Raw genomic sequence first — 24,046 nt, 5'->3', positions numbered from 1 at the left:
TCCTTTTGCCTTACCTAATTAGACTTACTAATTAACTTTATAATTTATCGTAGTCTAGGAGATGTCTCTCACTAGAAACTTTTCCAAAATTAATTCCAATCATGCTTATTATCGTAATTCTTATCCTAAAAGACTAATCACTAACACATCAAAATTTATTTCCATGCAAGGGAATAGCAGTAGAACATATAATTCTAGCATTAGCATATAAATAAGTAGAGCCAGAATCAAATAGTACACAATTATTCTTTTCAAAAATTAAAAATGTATCGGCAACTACATCTGAAGTCTCTGCTTCTTCCCCTCGATGCATGGCACTCCCTCTTTCTAGTGTATTCCTCTATTCGGGTTGGTCCATTGTGATAGAATTACCCGAAGTGCTGTCTCTACTTCTGCCTCTGCCCCTACTGACTATTAATGAACCTCTAAAATTAGAACCTTGGACTGATTCCTCTGGTGTAGTATGTAGCATAAATCGACGTGCACTAGTACAATCTCAGGCGTAATGCCCGATTCCACCACAATTGAAGCAGGCTCCAGTAACCTTATAGCAAATACACCCGTGTAATTTTCCACAAATGTCACAGATACGGATAAGGTAGGAACTTTTAGTTCTTTGATGAATGGTTCTTGATTATTTTTACCCTGAAGACTCGCCTCTGTCATAGTTAGGAGCTCGGGGTCCCTCAAAATCTTTTCTCTTTCCCAAATTACTACTTGAACTTTGACCGATAGGTTTCCCACTTTTCTCTTTTTCATGCTGCTCTTTAGGGGGTTGGGTTTGTGCTTGGGCTTGGGCTAACAGATTATCAGCCATTTGCTGAAAGAACATGGCCATCTGTTGGGCCATTTGTGTAGTAATTTGTATAGGAAGGACTGGTGCAACTGGACCTCCAACGCTCTGCAGAACTGGGGCCTCTCCTTGTACATCAGCTATATCAGACTGCTCTACCGTTTTATCCCCCTTGTCCATATCTATTCACATGATTTTTTTTTTATTTCCTGTACAACCAACACAAGGAGATTTCTCCCCGTTAATTCATATTTATGATGTAAATGTACTATATGTATCAAACATTCGAGCAGTTGTACTTATCAAAAAATATTTCAAATTCATAGTTCAAAATTTACTTTAAAAACTAGCTCTGATACCACTAAAACATGTCACACCCTACTCCCCATAAGATATAACATGATCCCATAATACACCTAATGAACTACCGAACTTCGCCTACCAGTAACCCATTAAATATACTACAAGGGATTTTAAAATAATTTCCATTCATTTTTAAATTGGTGGTTAATTTTTTTTCAGATATTAAAAACCTTTATTTAAGGTCTAAACATAAATCAAATTTTTAGATATTTAAAATCTCCATAATTTTTATAAAAATTTCGGCAGAGTAGCATCTATATTTTGAGAAAACAGTTCTTCAAAACCTAAAAAGAAAGACACTCCCAATATTTTTCTCAACCACAACTCCATTATTCAATTTCATTTCACAAATCAGCACAAGCAACTCAATACACAGTTTAAATTAAATCAAACATTGAAACATCTCATTAAGGTAACAAAATTAATATTTACATTCATGGGAGCATTAAAAATTTAGTAGTACAAAACTTTATAAGTACATAAAATCTCAAGATAATATTATAATAATTTGTATTTGATTACAGTCCAAAAATATATTACAAAAGAGTTAATACAACTGCTCAAATAAAATTACATACCTATAATTACAGAATTACATCAAAATCTAATGTATAAGGGTATACCTATGATATACCCGAAGATAGTCTCATTGTGTCTTTCAGTAATCTCGCTCAGCTGCTTTATATTTTCTTTTACCTGCAACAGCATACAAAGCTATCGCTGAGTGGTGAACTCAGTGGTGCACAAACTAATAATTTAAAACTTAATACAATTTATACTTTGACAACTCATAACAAATAAAAATTTAAAATTTCCAAGTTCTTCAAAATTCATGCAAATTATTCATTTGAATAACATTTTGATCAAATAGTAACAATTTATCTATATTTCTTTTAAATCATGAAACAATACAAAAATTTTGAATCATTGACAAATTATTTATTTCAACCACGATTTATCAAACTATGCATAATTTAAAGGGCGTTGCCAACAATTCACACAGTTGGACCCATGACACAAAATTCATATTAGATGCTGTGTTGTACACCACGACATTTCAAACTGTCCCAATAACTGAGGCTAAAAGGGAGGAACAAAGACTAGCTAATATATATGAGTACTCATCCAAACTCTTCCCCAACTGGCAAGCCAGAGAGGAAGGAACTCACCCCATCTAGTGGAGGAGATATCTCACTAGACAAGCTAATGAAAAATCAAAACATATTGCCATGTCAACTGTGGTTTCAAATCATATTCAAAAAAATTTCTATTTACAAAAGTGTTTATAAACCATTAACATATTTAATCATTTAAATTCATGCTCAAGGTTGGTAACACATCAAACTTAAAATTTACAATCCTCAAACCCATGCAATAAATCCTTAAATGCATAAGAAAATTTACATTTAATTTATACAATTTCATTTAATAAGTTAAAATTCTCAACACAACAAAATTTATAAATCATACAATAAACTTGTTCAAATCAATTTGGAAGTGAAAAATAACAAAAGAGTTAGTTATGCACAAACCTCTTATCTAAACTTGTCTTGGTTCAATTCCTCCTCCTTCCTTGGAGGGCTCCTTTCTCGCTAAAACATATAACTAGAGTGTTTCAATATCTATTCAATTTATTTCTAATAAATAAATTCAATAATTAAATTTTGTACACTTAATTTATCTCATAAAATTGAGTCCTTTGTACTTAGTATAATTGTAGTTACTATTCATTTGACCATTTGGTCAAAATATTGACTTTTTCATACTAATTAGATATGCTGATTCTAATTAAACCCACATATCACATTTTGAGTCATATTTTTGTTGGCATTGATTGCTAAATTCAATTCAAAGCCTATTAGGGTTAAATCTCAAAATTTCAGTTTTGGGTTACTTGTTTGTATTGTCCCATTGGTCTATTTACAGTGGGAATTTGGCTAAATGTCCTTCATCAAAGTTGTTTCTTATTATCTTATCTTTAATTCCCTTTTTGAATTACTCCATTTAGAGTTTTTTAGCCCACGATATGGCCATTTGAACATGGCTAGCCAGATTAGTTTAACCTAGATTTTCTGGGCACCTAAGCGGTTCCAGCAGTTTTGGACCATTAAATTTGGGTGGCAAAATGATTTAGTTATGGATAGAATTTGGATTGGTATTCTCCATGAAAATTGTAGTGCTATGTCATACCTTTCTAATGCCACAAAAATCAGGTCATTTGGACTTGTCTAGCCCAAGTTGTGACCAAATGAACAAACACTATTCATTTGATCATTTTGGTACAGTGGCAGTGCACAATATCCGAATTTGACCTAATTATTCACTATGTTAATGTCATTTTATGGGCATGGTTTCTGAATGAAAAATGTGTCACATTTTTCTTTCCTCTTTCTTCTTCACTCTTCTTCTCAAGTGATTAGAAAATTTTGGGAAATTTTAGGGTTAATTGGGTGGAAAATCAAGCTTGAATCAAGCTTTCATGGTGGATGAACATGGAGGAGAGAGAGGAGAACATGGGGCAGCTGAATGGGTTAGGGAAAGAGATGAGTGATTTTTCCTTTTTTTTTTGTTATTTTATGTGTAATTAACTTGAATTGACTTGGTCAAAAATGTGGGAAAATTAAAATAAATTTTGACATCATATGTGATGTCATCACATGATGTAATAAATCAACTTTGAAATTCTTTTTCTTTTTCCTTTATTTTTCCTTGTTTCTTTAATTTAATTTTCAATTCTGAAATTTTCATTTTTTCAATTTTATTAGACAGTTAGGTCATGAGTCACCTCCAGGAGTGAATTGACTTATTTGCCCCCGCTGGATTGATCCGGTTTGCAAATAATCTAGTATTTTTTCCGGAGTCCTGACCTATTTATCAACTCTTTTTTGTGATTCCCTCTTTTCCATTAGCTTCGTAATAGTCCTTAAGACTACGGTGTTATAATTTCTCGTTCAAAATTAGGGTTAGGACTGACCTCGCAGTCACTTCCAGATGTGGTCACCCATCGCTATGACCCTCGGCTCATTTAACTTTTTATGCTCTATTTTTCTTATTTATATTTTACCTTCTGATAATTACTATTAATTTTTGTTCAGGGCTTTTCTAGGTGATATAAGCATATGTCTAGACATCCTGACTATCCGAATAGACACTGGTCACTGGAAAAGTAGAATGCATAGACTGCTTAATATAGTGGTGTTATACGGCTGCCGAAAGTCAATACTTCGGCTATCGAAACTCCTTCTGCCAAACACACTCACTTAAAATTTTTCAAATATTTTTAATTCTTAAATGCATTTTGAACATTTCAAACCCACATAAATGAACATACTTTCACACCTTACTACCACATTTTTATTAGTAAAATTTTATTTTTCACCATAATATTCCGTCAAGGACAGATATTTCGACATCAAAAAATAGCAGGTGTTACAATATTTTCCAAACTGTGCTGGTCAACATACTTCTTTTCACCTTTCTTCTATACTTTTACTAGCATCTAGGTCTACTCATCCAACCTAGAGCTATGATATTGACTTTGTAACGATCCAAACTATAGGCCATTATTGGTGTTAGGGATCGAGTCAGCTTAAGGCTTTCGGAACCCGTGGCAAGCCTAAAACCTGTAAAACATGCACACATTCCAATATCTCACCATTTAAACATACTCCAAACTATTACACTTTAGTCTTTTCATGCATATTTTGACATTTATAACATAAATTTGGTTTAGGATTTGAACCTTGGCATACATAGCTCTAAAACATAATGGTTTGACATGCATACTCCCATAAAGGATTAACATAATGCATACGTCGTCGTCATCGTACTTAAAATTATGATAGAACTCCAATTTTCTTTAATCACTAGCACAGTGCTAACCATTCACAATTTTCATATCCATCTACCCATACATCATACATAAGAAAAATGCTAAAGCTACCCCTGAAGCTCTCTCTTCAAGAAACTCTTTTAGTCCTGCAACCCTACATCAGAGGGTTAGGAGAAGGGAGTAAGCTTATTCAAGCTCAGTGAGTAAATTAACTATTATTAAATTATATCATTTAATTCATACAGTTGCATTGTATCATTCACATGGGTTTTCGCATTACAAACATTTCACGTAAGATGGACTTGTCACCAGTAACCCCCTAAAATTTCCTTTAAAATATGACCTGTGTCATGCACCCTGGGGCAACTTACAGATTTCGCCTGACAGGCAACTTAAAGATCTCCCCATAGGATTTACTCATGGATCCATAACATACATAATGTTACATCGTCATAAACATGGGGAGAGTCAGTGAGTCATCCAATATCCATCAATGTAGCAATAGCAAATTACACAATTATGCAATATCATCGTGTTCTAAATGCATACATCCTGTATAAATATGACATGATACATGAGAATGATTATTAATTACTTGTAAATAGTTTTCATTTTATTAAAGTTAGAGTTACTTACTTTTTGAAGTCTATTAAACACCTTACTCGAATAGGAGCTATCCTCAGATCCTTAACCATCCGACCCAATCCTATAAAATCAGACCCTAGAGTGTTATACAAGGTTCTAAAACTCTATACATATCATAAACATCTTATTCTAGGCCCTTAGAAACTATGAAACCATATTGTGGAACCTTAGAAAAGAAGGGAGAAAAAGTCAGACAAAACCCATTTTAGCCACTAAAGTCCTAAACTTCGGCTGCTAAAGTCTTAGACTTCGAATAGTACTTTTATCCAGTGCTAACTTCGATTGTCAAAGTCCTAGATTTCAACTGTCAAAACTGAAACATTTTCAGATTTTTTGAGAAACTGCATGCTTCGACTGCCAAACTTTTGGCTTTCAACAGTCGAACTAGGAATTTTCAGAATTTCTAAGTCGAAAATCTTCAGATTCCTTCTCCCAAAAGCCTTAAAACTCATTTCAAAGTTCCAAAATACAATCTCATCACATATACACATCTTTAGGGCTTAAAACAACCTGGAATCATGCTTAAAGCCTACATAACATTAATCAAAACTCAAATCATAGATTTTCTCCAAACACAACGTAGTATATACATGGATTTTTTCAAATTCATCATGGAAAACTAGTCATTTATGGCCCATAACACTTAAACATAACTATTCTAACAACAAAACAAGAGATTTCCATCTAAAACACAAAACCCTAAGCCTAACATGCATAAATTTCCCTCAAAACTTAACTTAAAACAACTTTTTATGAAATTGAAATTATAGAAAACTCATCCCTCATCAACTTTCTTAGATTTACCCATTAGATCAAGGAGGAAAGAAAAGTACCTCTTTTTCTTGGAGCTTGGAAGTGAGAGAATCAAAACTTCAAAACTTGAATATACTCTTTTACAATTCTAAATGGAAGAATCCACCTCTAGATCTTCAAAAATCTAAGGAAATCTCTTCCAATAGCTCCTTGTATGCCCCAAAGTTGAGAGAGTGAGGGAAGAAGAAAATCCTATGTGTTTTTGGCAGTAAAATATCTTTGGATCCTTAACTTCCCAAGTCCCTCAAGCCCAATCCTATAAAATCGGACTCTAAAGAGTTATACAAAAATCTAAAACTCTATAAATATATTAAACATGTTATACTAAAATAAGATAAATAAAAATAAAAGAACATTAAAATAACTTAAATTTTATTAAATATATAAAAAGGAGAGAGAAGGCAAAGTATTTAACTCTATGTGACTATTTTTATAGTATAATTTTAAATTATTTTATTAATTTTAAGATATATAATTCTTGAATTTTTTTAATTAAATAAAATAATTAAAAATTTAAGAATCATTAAATGAGAAATTTATAAAATTATTGAAATATATCTAATATTTTTAATTAGTTAGCCATAAAAATTATGGTAATAATAGTAATAATAAATATATTCAATGGTAATAATTACTTACATTAAGTTTAGAATGCCATCAGTAAAGTTAAGTAACAAGTGACAGTACTAAAGTTTAGAATGCCATCAATAAGGAAAAATTTTCCTGTTTTATAATGTCACGTGGTAGCCCCAAAATTTAGAATGTCATGTAACGGCATCAGTAAGAAAAAACTTTCATACTTCATATATTTTATTAATTTTAAGATATATAATTCTTAAATTTTTATAATTAAATGAAATAATTAAAATTTTCAAATAATTAAATAAAATTTTATTAAATATTTAATATAAAGCAATTAGCTACTAACTGCATACAAATGTATAAAAGAGGCACTTATGCTTCATAGCAAAATTACAAATGATGAGAACAACCAATAAAACCTTTACAAATTTGAGCAGAAACTAAAAGCCTTCAAAAGGAGCTTTTTTTTTTTTTAATTGTGTCAGACTTCTAAAATTATCATAACATTTAATAAGACTATTTATTTTTTTTAAAGTAATTGATTTTTTATAAAAAATATTTTTTGAGATAACAAAATATTTTTTTTACTATATATAATGAAAAATAAATTAAAAATATCCTTAATTTTAGCATTTTGAATTAAAAAAAATTATCATTAAGTTATAATTTCATCCAAACATTTTAATTTCGAATCACCTATTCAAATTTTTAATGTTAAAAAGTTTAAGCTGAAATTAAAATTTAATTTAAGGAGAATTTAAACAAGATGTAAAAGAGTGCTTTATTTTATTAAGCATTCATAAAGGTCCAAATATAATGTTATCAATTGATTAATTAATAATCACTTATGATATAAAAGTCTTTATAGTCAAAACTGTTGACCCTACAAGCTCAAAAGAGCATAGATTTTGATGATACCAAAACTCAACTAGAATCAAACTAACATTGTTTTAAGTGTTGTGCTTCTCAAAAGAACAAAAGGAAAAGATACAAGGATTTTATGATGGATTCGTGCTTTTGAAGAAATGATGATATTCTAAAAATAACACATGACGAATCAAAGGAGATAAAAGAAGAAAAGGTTACATTCCAAGGCTACATTGAAAATCTAATTTAAAGGTACATATAGTATAAAGAGTTAGTTTTATTTTTAGGATTACTTGTGAAAGAATTGAGGAGTAAAAGTCAATGATACTTATTTTCAATCCCTCAAAAGATTTTCTCTTTTAAATATCATTTTTGGCCTAAAAAGTGTTTGACTATGATTTGGTGTAAAGTTTTATAGTTTTGAAAGTTATGCAGAAAAGTTTTTCTGGCATGCTAACTAGTTTGCTACTTATTTAGCATGCTAACTGGTTTGCTATTTTTCCCAGTATGCTAACTGTCTCAACTCTGCACAACATCGCAGAAAAAGACAAAATAACAGCTATTTTCTTGAAATTCATAATTGTAATGTTCAAATGAGTTCTCAAACGGTCAAAAACGTTCCAAAGCTATAAATACACCTACCTTTGGCCATTTTGCACTTAATGAAAGTCTCTCCACTGTTCAAAATCATAAAAGCTTTCATTCAAAGTGCTCAAAGTGATTTTATTGCTCATCATTGGCTTATTTACTCATCTTTTCTTTATAGATTCTGTTGTATTGAGTGAGAGTGAGTTTTAAACACATTACTATCATTTATGAGAGGTCATTCAAGCACCTATTGAAGCTTGATTGTGATAAAGTGTTTGGGATAACACTTGGTAGAAGTGTGAAGCTACTTGTAAAAACTTTGGTGAGAAAATTTGTAAAAGGCTTTTTGTCTCTTGCCTTTAAAAGAGAAGAATAGTGAAGTGAAGACTCACAGTGGGATCTTTGAGAGAGTGGATGTAGGCTAGTTGAGCCGAACCACTATAAAATTTCAGTGTTCATTTTCTCAACCCTTACTCTTTACATTTATGCATTTTAACTTTATGATTGATATGTTTTTGCTGACATGAAAGTTGAGGCCATTTGCTGTTAACCTTGCTGCAAACTGAGAAAATTAGTTTACTGCTAAATCTGCTGATATCTGATTTAATTTGCTTGTTGTTTGATCTGCTGTCAGTTAGTATAGCTGGTATACTGCTCTGGTTGCTGTGTTAAAAACTTATCCAGATTACTGATATCTTTACTGAATGCTAATATAATGTGTTAGATCAGTATACTGATTGCATATAGCCTAACTTTGAATCAACTTGTCAATAGAGCTGTATTGTTCATATTTCACATTAGTCAATTGAGTTGAACCTAGCTGCAATTTTCAAAGGTTTTGAGCAAGAACCGAAAATTGTTTTTAAAGTCCAATTCACTCCCCTCTTGGACATATTTTGGGACATAAAAAACATTTCAATAATTAAATTAAAATAAAATATTTAAATAAAATTGCATATTATTACTGACTTAATTAGCATTTTAACTTTTGATATAAATTAATAATAATCAATTCTCTGCGTATGAATTTCATGTTTAAAATTAAAATTAACAATAAAAACTTAAATTTATGGACATTATTATTATTAGTAAAAAATGTTCAACATAATCAGTTGTACAAAATCATGCATGCGACTAAATTACTTTTTTTTTTTTAAAAAAAAAATTATCAATTCATGTACTTCTAACTATATAGGCAACATTCTACGTTTAATCCTCATAAAATAAAATAAACATAATATAACAAAATAGAAATACAAATTCAAAAAAAAAAAAACAGAATAGAAATACAGAAGCTGAATAAACAAAAACTTCCCAATAGAGTCAAACACGACTTTAGCCTACTAGGAAATTGTGATGGTACAGGAATTTGCATTTTTCTAATATCATTTATAAAATCTTTGAAATTTGCAGAGAAATAGCTAGAGGAAATTAAATCCTAAACTCTAACACAAGAAGCGGTTAATTTAATAGGTTTTTTTTTTTTAAAAAAAAAATCTTTCCAGTAAAACTCACTTTCAGTTGTCCATTTCTTGAAAGAGGCATATCGAAAAATAACAGGTGTTACAGTATTTTTCTGACTGTGTTGGTCAACATACTTTTTTTCACTATTCTTTTATACTTTTACTAGCATCTATGTCCACTCATCTAACCTAGAGCTCTGATACTGACTTTGTAACGACGCAAACTATGGGTCATTACTGGTGCTAGTGATCGAGTCAGGTTAAGGCTACCGAAACCCGTAGCAAGCCTAAAACCTGGAAAACATAAACACATTCCTATAACTCACCATTTAAATATACTCCAAACTATTACACTTTAGTCTTTTCATGCATATTTTGACATTCATAACATAAATTTGGTTTAGGATTTGAACCTTAACATACATAGTTCTAAACGTAATGGTTTGACATGCATGCTCCCATAAAGGGTTAACATAATGCATACGTCATCGTCATCATACTTAAAATTATTATAGAAATCCAATTTTCTTTAATCACTAGCACAGTGCTAACCATTCATAATTTTCATGTCTATCTACCCATATATCATACATAAGGAAAAGGCTAAATCTATCCCCGAAGCTCTCTCTTCAAGAAACTCTTTTAGCCCTGTAACCTTGCATCTGAGGGTTAGGGGAAGGGAGTAAGCTTACACAAGCTCAGTGAGTAAACTACCTATCATTAAATTATATCATTTAATTCATACACTTGCATTGTATCATTCACATGGGTTTTTACAGCACAAACATTTCATGTAAGATGGACTTGTCACCAGTAACTCCCTAAACTTTCTTTTAAAACATGACCTGTGTCATGCACCCAGGGGCAACTTACAGATTTCTCCTAACAGGCAACTTAAAGATCTCCACATAGGATTTACTCATGGATCCATAACATACATAATGTTACATCGTCATAAACATGGAGAGAGTTAGTGAGTCATCCAATATCCATCAATGCAGCAATAGCAAATTACACAATTATGCAATATCTTCATGTTCTAAATGCATACATCCTATATAAATATGACATGATACATGAGAATGATCATTAATTATTTGTAAATAATTTTCATTTTATTAAAGTTAGAGTTACTCACCTTTTGAAGCCTATTAAACACCTTGCTCAAACAGGAGCTATCCTCAGACCCTTAACCTTTCGAGTTCCTCAAGCCCAATCCTATAAAATCGGACCCTAGAATGTTATACAAGATTCTAAAACTCTATACATATCATAAACATCTTATTCTAGGCCCTTAGGAACTATGAAACCATGTTGTGGAACCTTAGAAAAGAAGGGAGAAAAGTCAGACAAAACCCACTTTAGCCACTGAAGTCCTAAACTTCGGCTGCCGAAGTCTTAGGCTTCGAACAACACTTTTATCCAGTGTTGACTTCGATTGTCAAAATCCTAGATTTCAACTGCCAAACCTGAAAATTTTTCAGATTTTGCTTCGACTGCCAAACCTTTGGCTTTCGACAGCCGAACTAGGAATTTTCAGAATTTTCAAATTGAAAACCTGCAGATTCCTTCTCCCAAAAACCTTAAAACTCATTTTAAAGTTCCAAAATACAATCTCATCACATATACACATCTTTAGGGCTTAAAAACACTTGGAATCATGCTTAAAGCCTACATAACATTAATCAAAACTCAAATCCTAGGTTTTCTCCAAACCCAACATAGCATATACATGGATTTTTTCAAATTCATCATGGAAAACTAGTCATTTATGGCCCATAACACTTAAACATAACTATTCTAACAACAAAACATGAGATTTCCACCTAAAACACAAAACCCTAAGCCTAACATGCATAAGTTTCTCTCAAAACTTAACTTAAAACAACTTTTCATGAAATTGAAGTTATAGAAAACTCATCCCTCATCAACTTTCTTAGATTTACCCATTAGATCAAGGAAGAAAGAAAAGTACCTCTTTTTCTTAGAGCTTGGAGGTGAGAGAATCAAAACTTCAAAACTTGAATATACTCTTTTACAATTCTAAATGGAAGAATCCACCTTTAGATCTTCAAAAATCTAAGAAAATCTCTTCCAATAGCTCCTTGTATGCCCCAAAGTTGAGAGAGAGAGGGAAGAAGAAAATCCTATGTGTTTTTGGCAGTAAAATATCTTTGGATTCTTAACTTCCTAAGTCCCTCAAGCCGAATCCTATAAAATCGTACTCTAAAGAGTTATACAAAATTCTAAAACTCTATAAATATATTAAACATGTTATACTAAAATAAGATAAATAAAAATAAAATAACATTAAAGTAAATTAAAATTTATTAAATATATAAAAAGGAGAGAGAAGGTAAAGTATTTAACTCCATGTGACTACTTTTATAGTATAATTTTAAATTATTTTATTATTGTTAAGATATATAATTCTTGAATTTTTTTTAATTAAATGAAATAATTAAAAATTTAAGAATCATTAAATGAGAAATTTATAAAACTATTGAAATATATCTAATATTTTTAATTAGTTAGCCATAAAAATTATTGCTAACTATGAAACCATGTTGTGGAACCTTAGAAAAAAGGGTAGAAAAAGTCAAACAAAACTCACTTTAGCCACTGAAGTCCTAAACTTCGGCTATCGAAGTCTTAGGCTTCGAAAAACACTTTTATCCAGTACTGACTGCGATTGTCGAAATCCTAGATTTCAACTGCCGAACTTGAAAATTTTTCAGATTTTTTGAGAAACTGCATACTTCGATTGTCAAACCTTTGGCTTTCGACAGCCGAACTAGGAATTTTCATAATTTTGAAGTCGAAAACCTACAGATTCTTTCTCCCAAAAGCCTTAAAACTCATTTTAAAGTTCCAAAATACAATCTCATCATATATACACATCTTTAGGACTTAAAACAACTTGGAATCATGCTTAAAGCCTACATAACATTAATCATAACTCAAATCTTAGATTTTCTCTAAACCCAATACAGCATATACATGGATTTGTTCAAATTCATCATGGAAAACTAGTCATTTATGGCCCATAACACTTAAATATAACTATTCTAACAACAAAAAATGAGATTTCCACCTAAAACACAAAACCCTAAGCCTAACATGCATAAATTTCCCTCAAAACTAACTTAAAACAACTTTTCATGAAATTGAAGTTATAGAAAACTCATCCCTCATCAAATTTCTTAGATCTACCCATTAGATCAAGGAGGAAAGAAAAGTAACTATTTTTCTTGGAGCTTGGAGGTGAGAGAATTAAAATTTCAAAACTTGAATCTACTCTTTTACAATTCTAAATGGAAGAATCCACCTCTAGATCTTCAAAAATCTAAGGAAATCTTTTCCAATAGCTCCTTGTATGCCCCAAAGTTGAGAGAGAGAGGGAAGAAGAAAATTCTAAGTGTTTTTGGCAGTAAAATATCTTTGGATCCTTAACTTTCCCAGTCCCTCAAGCCCAATCCTATAAAATCGGATTCTGAAGAGTTATACAAAATTCTAAAACTCTATAAATATATTAAACATGTTATACTAAAATAAGATAAATAAAAATAAAATAACATTAAAGTAAATTAAAATTTATTAAATATATAAAAAGGAGAGAGAAGGTAAAGTATTTAACTCCATGTGACTACTTTTATAGTATAATTTTAAATTATTTTATTAATTTTAAGATATATAATTCTTGATTTTTTTTAAATAAATGAAATAATTAAAAATTTAAGAATCATTAAATGAGAAATTTATAAAATGATTAAAATATATCTAATATTTTTAATTAGTTAATCATAAAAATTATGGTAACAATAATAATAATAAATATATTCAATGGTAATAGTAATAATAATAATTACTTATATTAAGTTTGAAATGCCATCAGTAAAGGTAAGTAACAAGTGACGGCACTAAAGTTTATAATGCCATCAATAAAGAAAAATCTTCCTGTTTTATAATGCTACATGACAGTATCAAAATTTAGAATGCCATATAACAGTATCGGAAGAAAAAACCTTCATACTTTATATATTTTATTAATTTTAAGATATATAATTCTTAAATTTTTATAATTAAATGAAATAATTAAAATTTTCAAATAATTAAATAAAATTTTATTAAATATTTAATATAAAGCAATTAGCTACTAACTGCATACAACTATATAAAAGAGGCACTCATGCTTCATAGCAAAATTACAAATGAGGAGAACAACCAGTAAAACCGTTACAAACTTGAGCCGAAACTAAGAGCCTCCAAAAGGAACTTTTTTTTTTTATTTAAACTGTGTCAGACTTCTAAAATTATCACAACATTTAATAAGACTATTTATTTTTTGAACAGTAATTTATTTTTTTATAAAAAATATTTTTTAGATAATAAAATATTTTTTTACTATATATAATGAAAAATAAATTAAAGATATCCTTAATTTTAGCATTTTGAATTAAAAAAAAATTATCATTAAATTATAATTTCATCCAAACATTTTAATTTCGAATAACCTATCTAAATTTTTAATGTTAAAAAAGTTTAAGCTGAAATTAAAATTTAATTTAAGGAGAATTTAAACAAGATGTAAAAGAGTGCTTTATTTTATTAAACATTCATAAAGGTCCAAATATAGTGTTATCAATTGATAATATAATGTTATCAATTGATTAATTAATATTCACTTATGTATAGAAGTCTTTATAGTCAAAACATTTCAATAATTAAATTAAAATAAAATATTTAAATAAAATTGCATATTATTACTGACTTAATTAGCATTTTAACTTTTGATATAAATTAATAATAATCAATTTTCTGCGTATGAATTTCAGTTTAACATTAAAATTAACAATAAAAACTTAAATTTATGGCACATTATTATTATTAGTAAAAAATGTTCAACATAATCAGTTGTACAAAATCATGCATGCGACTAAATTACTTTTTTTTTTTTTAAATTATCAATCAATTTATTTTAATCCGTCAAAAATCAATTCATGTACTTCTAACTATATAGGCAACATTCTACGTTTAATCCTCATAAAATAAAATAAACATAATATAACAAAATAGAAATACAAATTCAAAAAAAAAAAAAGAAACAGAATAGAAATACAGAAGCTGAATAAACAAAAACTTCCCAATAGAGTCAAAGAGGACTTTAGCCTACTAGGAAATTGTGATGGTACAGGAATTTGCATTTTTCTAATATCATTTATCAAATCTTTGAAATTTGCAGAGAATAGCTAGAGGAAATTGAATCCTAAACTCTAACACAAGAAGCGGTTAATTTAATAGGTTTAAAAATAAAAAAATCTTTCCAGTAAAACTCACTTTCAGTTGTCCATTTCTTGAAAGAGGCATTATTTTTAGGGCACTAATTTGTTAAGCAATTAAATAGATAGATAATCCATCAAGGATAGATATTTCGACATTGAAAAATAACAGGTGTTATAGTATTTTTCTAACTGTGCTAGTCAATATACTTCTTTTCACCTTTCTTTTATACTTTTATTAGCATCTAGGTCCACTCATCTAACTTTGTAACGATCCAAACTATGGGCCATTACTGATGCTAGTGATCGAGTCAGCTTAAGGCTGTCGAAACCCGTAGCAAGCCTAAAACCTGTAAAACATACACACATTCCTATATCTCACCATTTAAATATACTCCAAACTATTACACTTTAGTCTTTTCATGCATATTTTGACATTCATAACATAAATTTAGTTTAGGATTTGAACCTTAACATACATAGCTCTAAAACATAATGGTTTGACATGCATACTCCCATAAAGGGTAAACATAATGTATACGTCATCATCATCATACTTAAAATTATTATAGAAATCCAATTTTCTTTAATCACTAGCACAGTGCTAACCATTCATAATTTTCATGTCTATCTATCCATATATCATACATAAGGAAAAGGCTAAATTTATCCCCGAAGCTCTCTCTTCAAGAAACTCTTTTAGTCTTACAACCCTGCATCTGAGGGTTAGGGGAAGAGAGTAAGCTAACATAAGCTCAGTAAGTAAACTAACTATCATTAAATTATATCATTTAATTCATACAGTTGCATTGTATCATTCACATGGGTTTTCGCAGTACAAACATTTCACGTAAGAGGGACTTATCACCAGTAACTCCCTAAACTTTCCTTTAAAACATGACCTGTGTCATGCACCCAGGGGCAACTTACAGATTTCTCCTAACAGGCAACTTAAAGATCTCCCCATAGGATTTACTCATGGATCCATAACATACATAATGTTACATCATCATAAACATGGGGAAAGTCAGTGAGTCATCCAATATCCATCAATACAGCAATAGCAAATTATACAATTATGCAATATTTTCATGTTCTAAATGCATACATCCTATATAAACATGACATGATACATGAGAATGATTATTAATTATCTGTAAATAGTTTTCATTTTATTAAAGTTAGAGTTACTCACCTTTTGAAGCCTATTAAACACCTTACTCGAATAGGAGCTATCCTCAGATTCTTAACCTTCTGAATCCCTCAAGCCTAATCCTATAAAATCGAACCCTAGAGTGTATACAAGGTTCTAAAACTCTATACATATCATAAACATCTTATTCTAGACCCTTAGAAACTATGAAACCATGTTGTGGAATCTTAGAAAAGAAGGGAGAAAAAGTCAGACAAAACCCATTTTAGCCACTAAAGTCCTAAACTTTGGCTATCAAAGTCTTACGCTTTGAACAACACTTTTATCCAGTGCTGACTTTGATTGTCAAAATCCTAGATTTCAACTGCCGAACCTAAAAATTTTTTAGATTTTTTGAGAAACTACATGCTTCGACTGCCAAACCTTTGGCTTTCGACAGTCAAACTAGGAATTTTCAGAATTTTTGAGTCGAAAACTTGCAGATTCCTTCTCCCAAAAGCCTTAAAACTCATTTTAAAGTTCCAAAATATAATCTCATCACATATACACATCTTTAGGGCTTAAAACAACTTTGAATCATGCTTAAAGCCTACATAACATTAATCATAACTCAAATCTTAGATTTTCTCCAAACCCAATATAGCATATACATGGATTTTTTAAAATTCATCATGGAAAACTAGTCATTTATGGCCCATAACACTTAAATATAACTATTCTAACAACAAAACATGAGATTTCCACCTAAAACACAAAACCCTAAGCCTAACATGCATAAATTTCCCTCAAAACTTAACTTAAAACAACTTTTCATGAAATTGAAGTTATAGAAAACTCATCTCTCATCAACTTTCTTAGATCTACCCATTAGATCAAGGAGGAAAGAAAAATACCTCTTTTACTTGGAGCTTGGAGGTGAGAGAATCAAAATTTCAAAACTTGAATCTACTCTTTTATAATTTTAAATGGAAGAATCCACCTCTAGATCTTCAAAAATCTAAGGAAATCTCTTCCAATAGCTCCTTGTATGCCCCAAAGTTGAGAGAGGGAGAGGGAAGAAGAAAATTCTAAGTGTTTTTGGCAATAAAATATCTTTGGATCCTTAACTTTCCAAGTCCCTCAAGCCCAATCCTATAAAATCGGACTCTGAAGAGTTATACAAAATTCTAAAACTCTATAAATATATTAAACATGTTATACTAAAATAAGATAAATAAAAATAAAATAACATTAAAGTAAATTAAAATTTATTAAATATTTAAAAAGGAGAGATAAGGTAAAGTATTTAACTCCATGTGACTATTTTTATAGTATAATTTTAAATTATTTTATTAATTTTAAGATATATAATTTTTGAATTTTTTTAATTAAATGAAATAATTAAAAATTTAAGAATCATTAAATGAAAAATTTATAAAATTATTAAAATATATCTAATATTTTTAATTAGTTAACCATAAAAATTATGGTAATAATAATAATAATAAATATATTCAATGGTAATAGTAATGGTAATAATTACTTATATTAAGTTTAAAATGCCATCAGTAAAAGTAAGTAACAAGTGACGGCACTAAAGTTTATAATGCCATCAATAAAGAAAAATCTTCATGTTTTATAATGCTACATGACAGTACCAAAATTTAGAATGCCATATAACGGTATCGGAAAGAAAAAATCTTCATACTTTATATATTTTATTAATTTTAAAATATATAATTTTTAAATTTTTATAATTAAATGAAATAATTAAAATTTTTAAATAATTAAATAAAATTTTATTAAATATTTAATATAAAGCAATTAGCTACTAACTGCATACAACTGTATAAAAGAGGCACTCATGCTTCATAGCAAAATTACAAATGAGGAGAACATCCAGTAAAACCGTTACAAACTTGAGCCGAAACTAAGAGCCTCCAAAAGGAACTTTTTTTTTTATTTATTTAAATTGTGTCAGACTTCTAAAATTATCACAACATTTAATAAGACTATTTATTTTTTGAACAGTAATTTATTTTTTTATAAAAAATATTTTTTAGATAATAAAATATTTTTTTACTATATATAATGAAAAATAAATTAAAGATATCCTTAATTTTAGCATTTTGAATTAAAAAAAATTATCATTAAATTATAATTTCATCCAAACATTTTAATTTCGAATAACCTATCTAAATTTTTAATGTTAAAAAAGTTTAAGCTGAAATTAAAATTTAATTTAAGGAGAATTTAAACAAGATGTAAAAGAGTGCTTTATTTTATTAAACATTCATAAAGGTCCAAATATAGTGTTATCAATTGATAATATAATGTTATCAATTGATTAATTAATATTCACTTATGTATAGAAGTCTTTATAGTCAAAACATTTCAATAATTAAATTAAAATAAAATATTTAAATAAAATTGCATATTATTACTGACTTAATTAGCATTTTAACTTTTGATATAAATTAATAATAATCAATTTTCTGCGTATGAATTTCATGTTCAAAATTAAAATTAACAATAAAAACTTAAATTTATGGCACATCATTATTATTAGTAAAAAATGTTCAACATAATCAGTTGTACAAAATCATGCATGCTACTAAATTACTTTTTTTATAAAAAAAAAATTATCAATCAATTTATTTTAATCCGTCAAAAATCAATTCATGTACTTCTAACTATATGGGCAACATTCTACGTTTAATCCTCATAAAATAAAATAGACATAATATAACAAAATAGAAATACAAATTCAAAAAAAAAAAAAGAAACAGAATAGAAATACAGAAGCTGAATAAACAAAAACCAGCCAATAGAGTCAAATACGACTTTAGCCTACTAGGAAATTGTGATGGCACAGGAATTTGCATTTTTCTAATATCATTTATCAAATCTTTGAAATTTGCAGAGAATAGCTAGAGGAAATTGAATCCTACACTCTACACAAGAAGCAGTTAATTTAATAGGTTTTCTAAAAAAAAAAAAATCTTTCCAATAAAACTCACTTTCAGTTGTCCATTTCTTGAAAGGGGCATTATTTTTAGAGCACTAATTTGTTAAAAAATATCCCTAACTATACAAATACCAAACCACATAATATACATTTTTTGTTCTTTACCCTAAACAAAAATATCGTTGCGTTAAAAATCAATCCAACCCAAAGCTTACACATCACCGAGGGACGCATGGTTAGCTCCTAGCCAGGAAAAGGTAAGTGATAGCAAATGCAGAGAACAACCAGCTGTTAGTTGCATAACGTTTCCGCGGCGCCATGGTAAAATTTTTAAAATTTTCAATCATCATTTAGTCATGTTAACCATATATGAAAGCAAGGCCCATCAAAAGATAGGCTACAGTGACCCACACAGCTTGGCTTTTGGCTTTCTTCAGATATTTCCTATTCTTTGCAGGTTGTTTTCAAAGAAAGAGAAATATCAAAATGTCTTCAAACTTTAGGAATTTGTTGTTAAATTTGCCCCCTCTTACCCATGGAGCATCATACATTATTAGAGCCTTTCGCCCTCTGTGGATGTGTGTATTTCTCCATCAAACATGTTAGTTCAGCATCAAACTCTTTCTCTAACTCAAACTCTTCTTCCCAATGCCTCCTCTTCATTGCAGCAAACTTCTCCTCATGTGCTTTGATAAGCCTATCTCTCTCTGCTACATAGTCTTTCATCTCTTTGTCTTGAAATTGTATAAATTTCTCCATTTCTTCCACCCTTCAGACACAAAATGGAACATACCATAAAAGACACGTCAATAGCCTCCGCAAGATTTGCCATAAAACCACCTATTTTCTACACTACTCCAATTCAGTTCAAACAATTACATACCTGCGCCTATATTCCTCAGTATTAGAAGGATTTGCACTTAGCTGCTTTGCTTTCTCCCTTTCCTTCTGTTGTAGATGCTCAAAATCCTCTTCCTTTGCATCCCTTGCTTCATGGATAACTTTGAGTTGATCCTTGAAAAATTGCTCTTGGAAATCCAACTTCATCAATCATTGAAGTTAGTTGAAAGAAGTTTAGACAGAGTTGTCAGCATGCCATTAAAAATACCCAGATGTGAGTCAAATTCAAAGCAAACTTTAAACTAAGCATCACCAATATACTCATTCTTCAAATAAAATCAAACCTGTCACTCAATTTTTCCCTTGAAGATTCACTAAGACCGCAAACACAGCATGATAAAACTCAAGGCAATGCGAATATCAGAGTAGAGCACGCTTTAATTGACATCAAGATGCTAATAAAGAAGTTATTCCAGTTATCATAATAAATTAGCAGAAGCCAATAAATATGTGAGATGTCCAAGATAACCCTTCCATTACTTATCATAAAGTTCAAAATTTATATGCCAGCACATGCACTCAAAGATAGTTCTACTGAAAAGAAACTAAGTGCTTCTTTTAAGGGTTCCCCCCACCTCCATTCTTATTTTCCTTTTCAGGAACAAACATTTGCATCAAGGGCTTTCCCAACAGGCAACATGCACACAACACTCTCTACTAAAAGTCAACTCAAATGAGATTTACTTATATGCAGTAAGCAGTATTACCTCTTCCTGGCTCTGTTCATGGTGCATCTGGGTTCTCTGCCTTACAATACGGTTTTCCTCCGCAGTCTTGCGCAGCTTGTCAGACACTATTTCAAGAGATTCCTCAAGAGTCTTAGTCTTCCTTTGTTCTTTATCAACCCGGCTCTTCAACCAAATAAGTTGCTGGTTATCCTCGCTCATTTGATTGATTTGGCGCACCACCATTTCCTGGTAAGACCTCATCTCATATTTCAGCTTCGACCTCCCTAATCAAAATAACCGAGTGTCAACCAACTGTTGATCATATTAGATTAATCATATTTTTGTAATAATTTTGGTCTTTGTGGAAAAGGACAGGGGAAGGGATAATCAACAAATATAGGAAAAAGTAGTTACAAACCAAAATCCTTAGCAGTGAATATTAATAGATAGAAAGATACCAATACAGACTAGCGAAGAGAGAGAGAGAGAGAGAGAGAGAGAACCTTGTGAATGCTGATTGAAGATGTCCAAGTCTTCCTTAACTGCAATGTAACCATAGAGTTGGCGCTTACCACCAGGATGGAACAAGACACGACGACGATCCCAAGCATTTCTATCAGTTCCCTGTTCAGCAAAATGCTTATGCAGTCGTTCAGCTTCCAAATAACCTCTTGCAGAGCTCTCAAATATCAGAACACTCATACCGCGATGTCCCTGTGGACCATACGAGTGTCTAGACTTCACAGCAGCATATCCATTGAAGTAGTCAAGAAGCTCTTGATTGCCCATTCCAATCCACTAAGATCCAATTTAATACACATAAAGAGTTGGTAAGCAGCAACAAATCAAGCAAACAAATCTTGAAGGCCAGAAAAACTTAACTTCACACAAAATAAAACACCTGAGTGATGAACCCCACAAATTTAATAACCAAAAATAAAAAATTAGTACCTTATCGTTCTCATCCTGTTCAAGCCTTGTATTCATAACGATAACCATTGGAGGCCAAACTATTTCATGATCTTTTTCCTCATCTTTTAAACCTTTCCATTTTCCAAATACTTCACCAGCTGGAATAACTGAAGTTCCCCTTCTGCGCAACTCCTCGTCCAAAAGTTCTGCTAGCTCTCTATGAAGCATCACCCTTTTTGATCCCTTTGTTTTGGCATGTGTGATCAGGGGCTGCAGGCCTCTGTACCAGTCAATGGCACCAGGACCACCTTGGCATGCTGGACAGTGCCACTGTCTTGCTGGTTCATTGATCTCCTCAACAGTCAAATTGTCTAAACTCTCAAAAAATTTCTTGAACCATCTACTATTCTTGCGAGTATCATGACTCTTTTGGCTAGCATCTGAATCGAAGTCTTCACTAAGAAGCTCATCATCTGTATCATCCATGGCATCTTCCTCCTCATCATCTTCACAATCAACATCACTTTCCTTGTTAACTTCAGTATCTTCATTTTTTTTTTTACCATCTTCTGAAATATTAGGAGCAGTAGCAGCAACTCTAGATTGCCAATTCCATCCATGCTCCAGTGGTGGGGGAATCACAGATTGTGGAGCCACGTAGTTGTTCTCTGAGCCCCTGTTGGATGATTGTGGCCCGGTATTTCCTCTGTTAGTTAGCCTCTTAGAATCCAAAACTTGAGTTGACCATGCATTTGCAGACATCCTTCCTGATCCAAAATTATTTCGCATGCCTTGCTTCTTTATCACATCGGGGTTTCCCCATGCTTTGGGATTAGAATTTTGAAAACCCCAGGGTTTTGCAGCACTGCTTCCAGCTCTGTTCTTAGACTTCCGTGATATTATCTCCCATTCCCCATCATCTTGTGCATCATCCAAACTAATGTCTACTACACCTTGACCCAACTGCTCAACCTTAGGGCTAGAGACTTCTGTTGCATTTTTCCCTCTGGATGATGCATTATTACTACGACCAGCAGTTGAAGCCCTTCCACCCGCGCCTCTTGAACTCATTTTTGCAACCAATGTGTGCTGAATCATTGTTTTCAATGAAAAGACCAATCAGATTTTCCAGAATTAACAATTGATGAAACAGAAGGGAAAATAAAGGGAAAAGGAAGGTATTGAAAACGAGCCAGTTGAAGTACTCAATGCAACCCCAAAGGTTTGCTCCTTTGGCAAGTGGGTTTGTTCCCCAACTTGTTGAGCAAGGTTCAACTTTTGGGCCGGCACCCAGGAGGTTATTCCTAAATGCTCGTCAAGGCCAACTAATTGATGTGCCTTCTGCTTTTGACTCCTCTGATAATACAATATAACCCAACTAAAACTGCCAACTCATAACGGCGGGACACGGCCTTGACACTTTTCGGGGCCGTGTCCGGAAAATCCAAAAGATACGTCGGAAACGCGTTTCTTTAATAATAAAAAAAATAAAAAAAATGCAGCGGGAGAAGAACAGGACCCAAACTCTCTTTTACTTTCTTCTGGTTTCATTTCCCATTAGCAAGCAACCAGGCCAACGAAATATACCAAATCTTTTTTTTTTTTAATTACACAACAAAATAAAAAGAAATCAAAAAGATCAGGCACGGCAAAAGCACAGGAATTGAAAGATGAATTGGAAGAAAGACCCTAGATTGACTAAGCAAGACTTGAAACAAAGACTCACCTGTAAGAGAAGAGATTAGATCGAAAGGACAAATTGGAAGTGGAGGTGGTGAGATCTGAAAAAGATGAAAGGCAATTAAGGAGAAAGAGAGAGGGAGATTGGGGTTTTAGTAGAAAGGCACCATAAAAGATAAAAGGCTGACAATTGGTGGAGAAGAAGAGCATTAGAGAGAGAGAACGAGAGTGTAAATTGAACATTTTTTATTTTAATTTTTATCTTATTATTTTTATGGTTTACTTTTAATTTTAAATTAATTTTAATTGAAATATGAACTTAAATTTTAATATTATTAAATTAAAACTGATTAACCCTCTTTATTTTTTAAATAATTACATAGAGGTGAAAGTTTAAAATTAACTATTTATAATTTTTATTAATTATATATATTTATATATTTTTTTTATTTTTTACTTTATATATTTTTAAAAATATCGTTTTTCTGTGTCTGCATTTTCGTGTCCGTGATACTATACGACTTTTTACTCTGTTCTCCAAACCAAGATTGTATTTCATGC

The 24,046-nt window shown here is 30.8% G+C and overlaps 1 protein-coding gene across 1 annotated transcript; it reads right to left on the bottom strand.

Moving 5' to 3' along the window:
• Positions 1-19,360: 19,360 nt before the first annotated feature.
• Positions 19,361-23,721, bottom strand: LOC110657633 (protein SUPPRESSOR OF GENE SILENCING 3). The gene is made up of 6 exons (XM_021814925.2): positions 23,532-23,721; positions 21,845-22,894; positions 21,397-21,691; positions 20,933-21,177; positions 20,209-20,366; positions 19,361-20,094 (listed from the first exon to the last, which is right to left on the bottom strand). Exons 2-6 carry the CDS (start codon positions 22,874-22,876, stop codon positions 19,869-19,871), a joined length of 1,956 nt encoding a protein of 651 aa, XP_021670617.2. The 5' UTR covers positions 22,877-22,894; positions 23,532-23,721; the 3' UTR covers positions 19,361-19,868.
• Between the last annotated feature and the right edge of the window lie 325 nt (positions 23,722-24,046).

Source organism: Hevea brasiliensis, chromosome 8 (assembly GCF_030052815.1).
Source record: "Hevea brasiliensis isolate MT/VB/25A 57/8 chromosome 8, ASM3005281v1, whole genome shotgun sequence".
NCBI lineage: Eukaryota > Viridiplantae > Streptophyta > Magnoliopsida > Malpighiales > Euphorbiaceae > Hevea > Hevea brasiliensis.
The sequence above is the reverse complement of the archived record's forward strand: the minus strand, read 5'-3'. Positions and strand labels throughout refer to the sequence as shown.

What these genes read in the sequence shown, in the direction of transcription:
- LOC110657633 (XM_021814925.2), bottom strand. Translation starts at nt 22,876, where the DNA reads ATGAGTTCAAGAGGCGCGGGTGGAAGGGCTTCAACTGCTGGTCGTAGT. An exon ending in ATGAACAGAGCCAGGAAGAG is followed by an intron (nt 20,367 to 20,932) that starts GTAATACTGCTT and finishes TGATTGATGAAG; the next exon opens with TTGGATTTCCAAGAGCAATT. An exon ending in ACTGAGGAATATAGGCGCAG is followed by an intron (nt 20,095 to 20,208) that starts GTATGTAATTGT and finishes TTGTGTCTGAAG; the next exon opens with GGTGGAAGAAATGGAGAAAT.